The sequence below is a fragment of the Phoca vitulina genome, unplaced genomic scaffold (assembly GCF_004348235.1).
Source record: "Phoca vitulina isolate PV1807 unplaced genomic scaffold, GSC_HSeal_1.0 scaffold6, whole genome shotgun sequence".
NCBI classification, from domain to species: domain Eukaryota; kingdom Metazoa; phylum Chordata; class Mammalia; order Carnivora; family Phocidae; genus Phoca; species Phoca vitulina.
Window position 1 is genome coordinate 5689677 of NW_022589709.1, and position 12257 is coordinate 5701933.

Here is a 12257-nt window from a genome sequence, read left to right on the forward strand (position 1 = left end):
TGATCCCAGAATTCCTGGGATCAAGCCAGCGCCCGGTATGGGGCTCCCTGCTCAGCGGGAAGTCAGCTTCTCCCTCTCCCTCTGGCCCTCCCCCTGCTCATTCTCTCTTTCTCTATCTCAAAAATAAATAAATAAAATCTTTAAAAAAATGTACACGTATGAAGTAAGACAAAATACTGGAAAATAAGCAGTAATTTTGGTAGAATTTCTTGTGTTTTTTCTTCTATGTGCTGTTGTAATTTTTTAAAATTTTTCAAGATATCATGTATCACATTTATGTATTTACTTATTTATAGAGAGACAGAGAGAGGGTGCAGGGGGACGGGCAGAGGGACAGGGAGAAAATCCCCAAGCAGACTCCCCACTTAGCACAGAGCCTATTGCAGGGCTCGATCCTGGAACCGCAAGATCATGACCTGAGTTGAAATCAAGACTGTCGTTTAGCCGAGGGAGCCACCCAGGTGCCCCATCATGTGTTGCTTTTGAAAGTAAAAGTGAGGGGCGCCTGGGTGGCTCAGTCAATTAAGCGTCTGCCTTCGGCTTCTGGAGTCCTGGAATTGAGCCCCATGTCAGGCTCCCTGCTCAGTGGGGAGTCTGCTCCTCCCCTCTCCCCCATCATGCTCTCTCTCTCTCAAATAAATAAATAAAATCTAAAAAAAAATGTAAATAGCTTACATCCTTGCCTCAATAAAAGCCTCTCATAATATAATCTAAGTTTTTTCTTATTAAAGATTTGCAATGCCTAGAGTTTAGGAATGTAAATACTAATTTTGATTTTACAGGGCAAAAGGTGAGGGAATAGAAAGAGTCAGAGAATAGCCTGAAAGTGAATAGTCTCTGAATCACCCACCCTTTGTTTTTATCTCTTTAAACAATTTCTGAAATCTGTTTGGAAGTGGTGAGGCCTGTTTTAAAACCCCCAGGCACCAGCCAGGGAACACATCTCCCAGAGGAATCATACAGTGTCCTAGAAGAGAAGGAAGAACCTTTTGTAAGGTTTGGGTTCCCCCTGGAGGATTCAGAGGAGAGTATAGGGAAGCAAGGGGTCAGTTCTAGATGGGTTGCTGTTTGTAAATCAGGATTAGAATAAACCGGGATTGATTAGGATCTAGGTGCTGTGATAAATTGAGGGTGTTTACTAATTGGGTAATCTAGTAAGAGTAGGGAGTAGTAAAGCGGGTCTGGGGCATCACTGGTGACAAAACAACGATCATTCAAAGAGGGGGTGGTTAAAGCATACAGTTGACCTTGGGAGACACAGTGCTTCCTGTTGTAAGGGGAAGACTTAACCGGGGAGATACAAATCTTGCACCCAAAGACCTTAGGAGATAGAGAATCCCCACTTCGAAGCTGTAGGTGCTGTACAGCTATGGTTTCAAAGTGAACACTTTTGTGTGCTGATGATGCAATATAGAGGTGAAATATTTAGAGGGAGATACAGGGAGAAAGTAAAGAGAGGAGTGGGAATAAAAGGAAAAGGACAGGGAAGGGGCAATGAAGGTGTGCATGGCTTTTGTCCTCTTTACCTTCTTGAGTTAGGATCTTTTCTTCTTGATGCCTAGCCCAGTGTCTAGCACTTAATCAATATGCAATAAATATTTATTGAATGAATTAATCCTTCAACCAATTTTGGTTCCGAAATGCCAGGGAAGAAGGGCCAATGAACTGACATATATTGAGAACTGCATCTATGCCAGGTGTAGTGCTAAATCTTTTGTGAAATAATGTAGGCTCAACTGCTCTCTCTCAACTTACCTACAAGTTAGAATGTATCTAGTGACCTGTGGGGAGTAGGGATTGGATGATACAGGTCAGTGTTGGTCTTTTGATTTTATTCCTTTACCTTGTATTTGTTTAATCTATTTCCACTTACTATAGAAATATGAAAAGGTCATTAATTTTTTCAAGCATAATTTCTCCCCATATCTTGGAAATTGGAATTCCTTATCTATATTTTTATTATTCCCCAGATCTTTTTCTCCCCCTTGTGCCCTCCGCCACCAGGCCCTTCCAGGCAGCTGTGACGAATGTATTGTTAAGATACAGAGGTTTAAAATAAGGTTAAGAGGTTTAAAATAAGTCCCATTAAATGATAGAATTGGAAAGGAAGCCTGGATTATGTACTCCTTAGGATCATCATTTTGTTCATAAGCCAGATTCTTGATGCCATAATAGAAACAGCATCCTAGCTTGAAATATTTTTTTTTTAAAGATTTTATTTATTTGACAGAGAGAGACACAGCGAGAGAGGGAACATAAGCAGGGGGAGTGGGAGAGGGAGAAGCAGGCTTCCCGCTGAGCAGGGAGCCCAATGCGGGGCTCGATCCCAGAACCCTGGGATCATGACCTGAGCCGAAGGCAGACGCTTAACGACTGAGCCACCCAGGCGCCCCCTAGCTTGAAATATTGAGGGTAGTTCTCTAGTTAGGGATAGTCAGTCCATTCTTAATCACAAGCCTAACAGAAAGACTCAAACATTGCTGTTTGATCTGTTTGTATTTACATTGCTTCTTAACCTTTAAAGATTTATTTATTTGAGAGAGAGAGCGCTGTGAGCAATGGGGGGAGGGGCAGAGAGAGAGAGAGAAAATCCTGAAGCAGGCTCCCCGCTGAGCGTGGGCGGCGGGGGGGGGGGGGGGGGGGCTTGATCCCAAGACCCTCAGATCTTGATCTGAGCCAAAAATCGAGAGCAGGACGCTTAACCGACTGAGCCACCCAGTGCTCTGCTAGAGTTCTTTAGAGAGAATCTGAGTTGTTTTAGCACTTGACTGTATATTTTTTTCATATATCTAATTGAAATACAACTATATGTATCCATAGTTCCTCAGTTATTTTTCCAATGACTGTAATTCCTTTCCTCCAGGGCTGCATCTTCTTTTTCATTTGATCTGCTCTATTTACTCTTTGGGTAAATAGTTAATTGAAGACTTTAGGAAAATAGTTCTGTCGCCACTTTGCCTTGACTGTTGTTTGAACCCCACAATCTTTTCATTTAAGAACTTCCTGGCCACCTAAGTGTCTCAGGAAAAAAAACCCAAACTCTGTATCTTGATATCATAATAATCATTTATTTCCTGGAATTGAAGACCATATTCACTCCCTTTCTATCTCTGTGAGGCGCAGGTTAACAACACCTAGAAGTAAAGGTGTCAGCAGGTTTGGTTTTTTTCTTCCCACGAAGCAAGCTACAAACTTCCCGGGAAAAGCTTTCCAGGCGGTGCCGCGGGAGCTTGGGTTCCTCCCATTGGTTCTTCCTGGGAGCCTCCGCCCACCCACGGTCCCGCCTCCTGCGAAGATGAACCAATAGGGGCGTGAGTTGTGGTTTAAACTTGGAGTCTGGCGAGATCGCTGGAGACCGAATCTTGGTTGAATTTGGCTGTTGATTCCGACTTGGGTGGACCGTGAGGTCGTGAGTGGCTGGGCGCGCGGGTCCCGCGAGGAAGGAGGTGGGCTGGAGGCCGGAGGGCCTGGGGGTCGAGGGCTGGGGCTTCCCGGGGTCGTGTAGCGCCGAGCCCGGTTGAGCCACGGCCTCGGACTGCTCGCGCAGCCCCCGTTCTGATGAGTACCAGGACCTGTGCCAGCCCCAAACCGCCGACTCTTCTGGAACTCAGAGCCTCCGGCGTAGGCTTCAAGAGTTAAGAGCTGGATTAAATGCCTGTTGGCTCAAGAACGCGCTCGCTCGCTCCTCAGCTCTAGTTCTTAGGTGGACGTGCCCAGGGTAGAAAGTTTGGCCTGTGCCACACCTTAACTTCTCATTTTCCCTAACCCCCCGGGTCTAAATGTGTTTCATACCCGCAGCTAGTCCAAAATGGCTACCCTGATCTTTGTTGATAAAGAAAATGGAGAACCAGGCGCCCGTGTGGCTCCCAAGGACGGGCTGAAGCCGGGGTCTAGGCCTCGTAAGTACACAGGCTGCAACGCGAGTTACAGGTATTGTGAATCAGTTGTGGGCGTGGCCCGGAGTGGGAGAAGCGTTCCGCGTACTTCGTTGGCAACTTGAGTCGGGTATTACCGAATGCCGCTATTGCAACGTGCTTGTTAGGGGTCTCTTTTTCATGTTCAGTACCTTAGATTATTTAAGAGGGTACAGAAATGAAGTACTGTTAGGCATACGGCCATGCCACCGTCAAAAGTGGGGGTTGAATTTGGGGATGAGAATGAGGCCAGGTTGATATACACCGTCAGCCTTCAAGCTGCACAGGTGTTTATTGCCTGCATAATCTTACGGTAAGCCTTTTTCTTTAGCAGTCAAAGCTTTAGATGGGAGATCTCAGGTTTCAACACCACGTGTAGGCAAAATGTTTGGTGCTCAAGCAGCCTTACCTAAAGTTGCCAGAAAGGCTTTGGGAACTGTCAACAGAGCCACAGAAAACTCAGTAAAGACTAATGGATCTCTCAAACAGAAGCAGCCAAACTTCTCTGCCAAAAAGGTAAGTGTTGGCTGCAAAGTCACTGTTGAAACACTCTAGCACTTTTTTTTTTTAAAGATTTTATTTAGTCATTTGACAGAGCGACACAGCGAGAGAGGGAACACAAGCAGGGGAAGTGGAAGTGGGAGAGGGAGAAGCAGGCTTCCCGCTGAGCAGGGAGCCCAATGCGGGGCTCGATCCCAGGACCCTGGGATCATGACCTGAGCCGAAGGCAGACGCTTAAACGACTGACCCACCCAGGCGCCCCCACTCTAGCACTTTTGACTCTTAAAATGACTATTGGCATCCTACCTTGCTTTCTCTCTTGTGAATACAAGGAGATAGAGGCTACCAAACATAGATTAAGGGGAGGGAAGCATACTCTTTTTGTGGTCTTTCTCTGTGCCTTGAGATCAGAAGTCTCAGAAGCAGCTGGTGAATATTTTTGCCTCACCTGCTCTTAACTAGTGTTGAAGCGGATTGGTTGGTAGTATCTACTTATGGATACAGAAAGTACTGAGAGGGAGGGTCCTTTGCAGGAGGTCAGGGAGCTAATATAATAGCTCAGGTGCTACCATCCTCCCCCCAGCCTCCTGGAGCAAGCACCGGGTACTCTACTTTGCTAGCATGTTGATTTTTGTGTGTGTGCATGAGCTAAAGGTCTGTGCATCCCAGACTGAGGAGACTTTGCTGTGAAAGATGACTCAGCATGTAGATTTACACTTCATTTGATAAAATAAATGGTTTTACTATGTATTAGGGAAAACAAAACTAGTACTTTATATTAAAATAAGACTTGTAGTGTGGTTTAGGACAAGATATCTTTTAAAAAACTCAGTAAGAGAAATGTTAAGTTCAAGTATTGCAAGGCTATGGCAAAAATAGTGAGAACGTGACACAGAACTGAAGTATGGGAAACCCTACTTTAAGGATTTCCTCTAGGTATGCACATATGATATAAAGTTGGATCAAGAACATGCAGTCTTCTGCTTTGACCTGCTACGGTACACTGCTTAGCTGCCAATTTTACACTAGGGAATTACCAGGCTTCTAAAGTCCTTGACTGTCTTTTGCTGACTCTAACTCAGTGGGTATGTTTCAACTTAATATTAACCAAGCAAATAATTAAGGTAACACTGATGGAAATACAGATGGAAATCACCCTTCCAAAAGCCAAAAATGGCTTCTAGGATTAGCTTCTATTTGGGTGACTCATGCTGTTTTCTCTGACAGGTTGAGTGACTGAGTTGATTAGCTCTGAATTAACTCTGCCTACTTGGTGACTTATGTTAAGAGGTGTGGATACTTAAATTTCAGACTTAACTTGTGAGCCATGCTACTAGAATTGCTTGCTGAATTGTATTGGTATGTAATTATGAGAATTAAGGATTATGGTTTTTTAGAAGTCAGCATGAAATTGAAAACTGGTGAAGCAGTCACATGTCTTAAAAAAGACTATGATCTTTTGTCCTAATCAGTTGACAAGGCTTCCCCTTTCACTAATTCATATTTTCTTGGGTGGTTTTAGGTGACTGAGAAGACTATCAAAGCAAAAAGCTCTGTTCCTGCCTCGGATGACACCTATCCAGAAATAGAAAAATTCTTTCCCTTCAATCCTTTAGGTAGTATTCTTTTGGTATTACAAAAATGCTTTAGTCTTGAGTGTCTCTTAGAATCCAATTCAACTCTAATTTGATATGGATATGAATATGACCTATGACCCAAAACTGTAATAAGACTGTCTGAATCTGGGTTTCTTTGAATAAAAGTACTTGTTGGTGGATTTATTTGTAAGGAACATCTTAGGTCAGAAGGGGAATTTGTGCAAAGATGTAGAGAACATTGTTCCCTCAAAAACTTACCACATAAGGGAGATAAGATGTGTTCACTAACATTGAACAAGTCTGAAGTGGACCGTATTCCTAGCAAGGCTTTTAGAAAGTGGGTTTAATGTCAAGTTGAGCAATGTCTGAAAAAATCCACATAGTCTGTGATATGTGTGTATTTTTACTCCCTTCAACCTGCTACATGTATCCAAAGTATTTTCTGTTGTAGAAGCACCTTTTCAAGCTTTAATTTTCTTCCGTTTGAGGAGAGGCTACTGTATCCAGGCTTTGGATGCAGTGGTTAACAAGCCAGGCCCCACCTTGAGGGAGCCCACGATTTGGAGGGAAAGGCAAACACTGAAAACATCCTCTCACTGTAAGTGTGAGAAGGAGAAAACCAGCCCATTAGGGGGAACTGAAACTCACCTGGAAGAGCAGGGAACGTTTCTCTCAGGACGTGACATGATGTGGCCTTTTAAAGGCTATCAGGGGAGAGCTCATGGGGGGCGGGGGGCAAGGCAGAGCAGCGCACTTAAGTGTGTGCAGAGATCCCGAGGTAGAGCAAAGGACCGGAGTGGTTCTGGGAGCTGGCATTTTTGTTTGCCCTTTCAGCCAAAGGGCATTTAGTCACTCTGTACATCCAGGTTGTCGCTGGCTTTTATATAATACAATTCTGCAGTTAGAGTTCTCGAAATTGTATTGTGAGTTTGTGACGATAGCTGGGAGTAAACTTTAAGAAGGATTGCTGAGTCTCTGACGGAATGTGATTAAGATTTGATAAAATGTAGTGCTTCCATGCTAATGATTACCATTTAGCCATTAAGGAAAATGAGGTAGATATATGCATATTGATCAGGAAGGAGGACTACAATATGCTGTGTTTGAGGAAACAGATACTGCCAAGTTGCTCTCCAAAATAGCATAAATTACTGAATCCACCTACAGTGGTTGAGGATGCCTGCTTCTCCTCTAATCTCTAACAGCAAATGTTTTAAAACTCTTCTCAAAAAGGCAGTGAGTATCTCATTGTTTTAAATTGGGGAGCATGTATGTGTAGTGAGCATATTTGATTATTGGCCTTCTGTAGCTTTTTTTTTAACTTCCTGTTGGTATCTTTGTTTTCCTTTGATACTAGGTCTTTCTTTCCTTTTTTCCTTTTCCTTCTCCTTAATAGCTTTTGTGGATACAGGAAATTTAACCTTATTATGTTGCAGATTTTTTTCCTCTGGAGTCTTTTGTCTGTTTATGGCTTCCTTCATAATTCCGTGGGTTTTTTTTGTTTGTTTTTAAGATTTTATTTATTTACTTGAGAGAGACTGAGCACAAGCAGGGGGAGGGGCAGAGGGAGAAGCAGACTCCCCGCTGAGCAGGGGGCCCGATGCGGGGCTCAATCCTGGGACTCTGGGATCCTGACCTGAGCCAAAGGCAGATGCTTAACCAACTGAGCCACTTGGGCACACCGTATAATTAAGGGGTTTTAAGTTAAGTAGTCACCTATCAATTCCTTTTTAATTTCTGGGTTTTAGTAGTCTTGAAAAGAGTAGACTAATTCCTAGTATTTAGGCTTTAGAGAACTTTCACACTTCAGAAAATAATGGTTCTCCTTTCATCTTCCTTCTTTTGAGGAAATGCTAAATCCCTTGAAAAGAGGAAAGAATCTATATTTAAATTCTATTTTTGTTACTGTCAAGAAAAATCTATTGTATTTTCTTTTTTAATTAAAAAAAAATTTTTTAAAGTAATCTCTCTGCCCAATATAGGGCTTGAACTCCTGACCCTGAGATCAATAATATCATGCTCTACCAACTGAGTCAGGCTGGTGGCCCCCAAAAAATCTACTTTAAATAATCCTAAGAAATAGGGCACTTGGATTATAAGAAGGAGTGTTACTTAACCCAATAGTTCTCAAATTTGTTTTAGGACTTCTGCAACTCTTAAAAGTTAGTGAAGACTCCAAAGAACTTTTGTTTGTGTGGTGTTTATCAATTTTAATTCCTAATGCAGGAAATTTAAATAAAAAAATGAATTCCTTAAAAACCCATTACATTAATGTAAGTAACTTTTTTTTAACATAAAATAACTTTTCTAAAACATTTAGAAGAATTGCATGATTTTATATTTTTGAAAACTTGCTTAATTTGGCTTAACATAAAACCACCTGGATTCTCCTCTGATTCTGCATTCAATCTATTGCATCTCTTTTGGTTGAAGTACATGAAGAAAATCTGGCCTCATGCAGATACGCAGTTAAGAAAGGGAAGAGCATTTCAATAGTCTTTTCAGATAAGTGTGGAGAGTTTTCTTTCATACTGCACTAAAACCCAACAAGTGGCAGTTTCCGAATGTATGGCTGCAATTTGTAATCTAAAACCCTATCAGTGAACATTTTGTACTCTGACAATAAAATCCACTGGGCTGTTCTGCACTTTGAATCAATTTTTGCATTTATCACACATTGATCATCTAGAAATAATGATTCACTGAGAAATGTAGATCATCCAAATATTGAAGTGTTTCATTATACAATATCAAACACACATTCGTTAATGTCACCACTGATCTCATCAGAAAAGTGTAAGTATTAGGAAGTTGGCAAGCTAATGATTGTGGATAAGTTTTCCAAAATTTTTCCAAAGTTTTTTTTTTTTCTTTCTTGAAATGGTGATCATTGGCAACGAATATTGTGTTTCATGAAGGATAGACTTCTTTCATTCTTCTGAGAAAATGTGCTACAAATACCCGAGTCTGAGTAACCAGTTTGTCTTTCCGTTGCTATTTCAACTAAACAGTGTTCCAGGAAAAAGTCCTCTAGTTTAGCTTGCAAACCAAATAATCACACAAATCTTTTTTTCTTGGAGCTCACCTGGTACTTTGTCATGCAGCAGAAGTGCTTTATGGTGTACTTCATCGTACAGAATACTAAAAAGACCACTGTTCCTCAGGGTTGAGAGCTAATAAAATTAATACTTCCTACTGCAGATGGTAAAGTGAGATGTGAAGCTGGCAATGTTTTACTGCAAGTGAATGGTGCTGAGGAATATAGGGACTATAAAATGTAGTTTATCGCCACCACCTTGACTTGTGCTGAAACACAGCAGTTCCGTCCATTGTTGATTTTGTACCATCACCACGAATGTCAACACAGCGGAAGAAGGTGTTAATGTTACTGAGCACATAGTTTGACCTCATAGACCCACTGAAAGGGTCTCAGACCCCCCAGGGGGCCACTGACCCCTCTGAGAACCACTGTCCTGATAAAGTGCTTTTGTCTTTGTGGCAGATTTTGAGAGTTTTGACCTGCCTGAAGAGCACCAGATTGCACGCCTCCCGTTGAGTGGAGTGCCTCTCATGATCCTCGATGAGGAGAGGGAACTCGAGAAGCTGTTGCACCTGGGCCCCCCTTCACCTCTGAAGATGCCCTCTCCACCATGGGAGTCGAGTAAGTGAACAAGTGCCCTTCCAGAAGGGCTGTGAATTATTTGAGTCATAATATTTCCATTATTGTGGGGGCAGAATTGTATAGAAGGTTAGCCTACGAGTAATTTCTATTTCAGACCTCAGAGATGAGGTTTTAGAATAATGAAAACTGCTTTCAATTGGTATTGTTTTCAGTCCCAGATGCCCAGGTAACATTAAGTCCTTCTGGAATCTGGACAGTTTTAGATACAGAAAACAAGATTAAATTTAGGATATAGCTTCTTAGCTTATGACTTGAAGTGTAAGAAAATTGTTTGGAACGAGAATTCCAAGTTCTACCCAAAGCTAATCTAGGATTAAGACACCTGAGCACAATAGCAGAATGGCAAAACCTTCTTACTGCCAAGGTCGGAAGCCTGGGTTCTAGCTGGTGGTCAAAAGCTATCAGCAGTATGTTTTCTATTTGTTCTGATGGGATAATGTATACTATTTTATAAATTATGTCAGTGATATTGTTGGCTGTTACTTGGGTCTCTGAGAACAGTTGAGTTTCAGGTAGGTCTAAGACTTATTTCCTAATGAAGGTTAATTCTGGGATCTTAGCCACATTTCAAGAAGTAAGTGTGTGTGGGTGTGTGTGTCTAGCTGGGGTGGGGGTAGGGATTCATTAGACAAAGTTGAAAATAAGAATTTACAAGTAAAATTGACAACCAATGTCTGCGTTGAGATGGACGATGACTAAAGCGTTTGCTGATATTGAATAAGAAATTCCTGTTTTCTAGATCTGTTGCAGTCTCCAAGCATTCTGTCGACCCTGGATGTTGAATTGCCACCTGTTTGCTATGACTTAGATATTTAAACTTCTTAGCACTCAGTAGTTTGTGTGTATGTTTTGTATTAATAAAGCACTTCTTTAACAGACTCTTCCTAATCTCGCAGTTGGTATTCTTTGGAATTTGCTTAAAACAGTATGAAAATTAGTGGAAGCGTTTGACAAGGGTCTATAATCTGACAATAGAAGTATATCTGATTTGAAAAACTTACCTTAAAACCCTTTGGTTTGTTTTAACAGCTTATTTTAGATGCTGCCACTGTTCTCCCTGAAACATACACCCTTCAATGTGTACTTTACTGCCTTTCTGTGGCCATTAACGAGTGACAGTTATTAGATCTCTTAATTAGAAGAGCCACTTCCAGCTCATTAAATATCTATTGCTAAGCATTCTTTATTGCTGGTTCTATTTGGTTTCTAATGACTTTAATACTCACTATTCAGTAATCAGAATTTGAAAGGCTCTAAATCTGAGAACTCTACCTCCCTGGGATCTTTAATTAGGTTCTTTGAAGATTGCAGCAGATAATTTATGGTTAGTAATATCCACTCTTCACCTATAGGAAACTCTGTTTAGTTGCTTACACTGTATTGGGACCGGTTTTAAGTATTTATTATTTATTTATTTAAAGATTTTATTTATTTGTTTGACAGAGCGAGATAGCGAGAGCAGGAACACAAGCAGGGGGAGTGGGAGAAGGTGAAGCAGACTCCCCGCTGAGCAGGGAGCCCGATGCAGGGCTCGATCCCAGGACCCTGGGATTATGACCTGAGCTAAAGGCAGACGCTTAACGACTGAGCTACCTAGGCGCCCCTGTTTTAAGTATTTAATAAGCATTATTGTGTTTCAAGTTTATGACCCTATTTTTCAGATGAGGACCGTGAAGCGCAGAAATTCATTGATATGCCAAAGACATGAAGAGCTATTACTTTGATTCCAAATCTGGGATTGGAATCAAAATATCAGAGATTGTAGATGGTTGCTCATGGATTTTCTTTTTTGGAGGGCTGGGATAGAGGATATTAAAAATTGTTGCCACCATTTAAAATTCCAAAGTTTCGGGGTGCCTGGGTGGCTCAGTCGTTAAGCGTCTGCCTTCGGCTCAGGTCATGATCCCAGGGTCCTGGGCTCGAGCCCCGCATCGGGCTCCCTGCTCCGTGGGAAGCCTGCTTCTCCCTCTCCTGCTCCCCCTGCTTGTGTTCCCTCTCTCGCTGTGTCTCTCTGTGTCAAATAAATAAATAAATAATCTTAAAAAAAAAAATAAAAAAAAAAAATTCCAAAGTTTCACATATGTCTGGTTTTGGAGCGTCTCTTGGAAAAGGAGATCTGGCCCTTGTTTCGTACACTTGGACTGGCAGTGGAGTGCTGGCTGCCTTTTAGGTGGAGTGTGGGCTTTCTGTCCTACAGACCCTTCATGAAGTGGCCCGAAGGGACAACTGAAGTGTTCCTTCTACTGTCTCTTCTCACTCTAGCTTCCTTCGTTCTCTTTACTTGCCTGGGCCATGTAGTCTAATTGAATTGATCCTTGCATAATATCAGCCTATGTAGGAAGCCTTTCCCCTGTGAGTCTGCAGCGTCTGTAGTCAGAATTCGACACCTTTTCCATCATTATTGCAGTTGGTATTCTATGGAATTTGCTTGAAACTGAAAGCTAGTGGAAGTCTAAGGTCTTAATAGTCTAAGGTTTGTAATCTGACAATTGTCTTATTGAAAAACTTAAACACTTCAGTTTATTTTATTTATTTAATTTTATTTATTTTATTGCAATAGAG

General features: G+C 41.8%; 1 protein-coding gene across 4 annotated transcripts; it reads left to right on the top strand.

The window, feature by feature from the left end:
* Positions 1 to 3321: 3321 nt before the first annotated feature.
* PTTG1 (PTTG1 regulator of sister chromatid separation, securin) lies at positions 3322 to 11076 on the top strand. 4 transcript variants are annotated; one of them, XM_032403656.1, is made up of 6 exons: positions 3322 to 3409; positions 3799 to 3899; positions 4246 to 4430; positions 5938 to 6031; positions 9516 to 9674; positions 10435 to 11076. In XM_032403656.1, the coding sequence occupies exons 2-6, from the start codon at positions 3809 to 3811 to the stop codon at positions 10509 to 10511; spliced, it is 606 nt and encodes a 201-aa protein (XP_032259547.1). In that variant the 5' UTR covers positions 3322 to 3409; positions 3799 to 3808; the 3' UTR covers positions 10512 to 11076. The 4 variants fall into 4 exon arrangements, with proteins under 4 accessions (XP_032259547.1, XP_032259548.1, XP_032259546.1 ...); XM_032403657.1 differs by having other exon boundaries at positions 3323 to 3406; XM_032403655.1 differs by having other exon boundaries at positions 3324 to 3446.
* The last annotated feature ends 1181 nt before the right edge of the window (positions 11077 to 12257 follow it).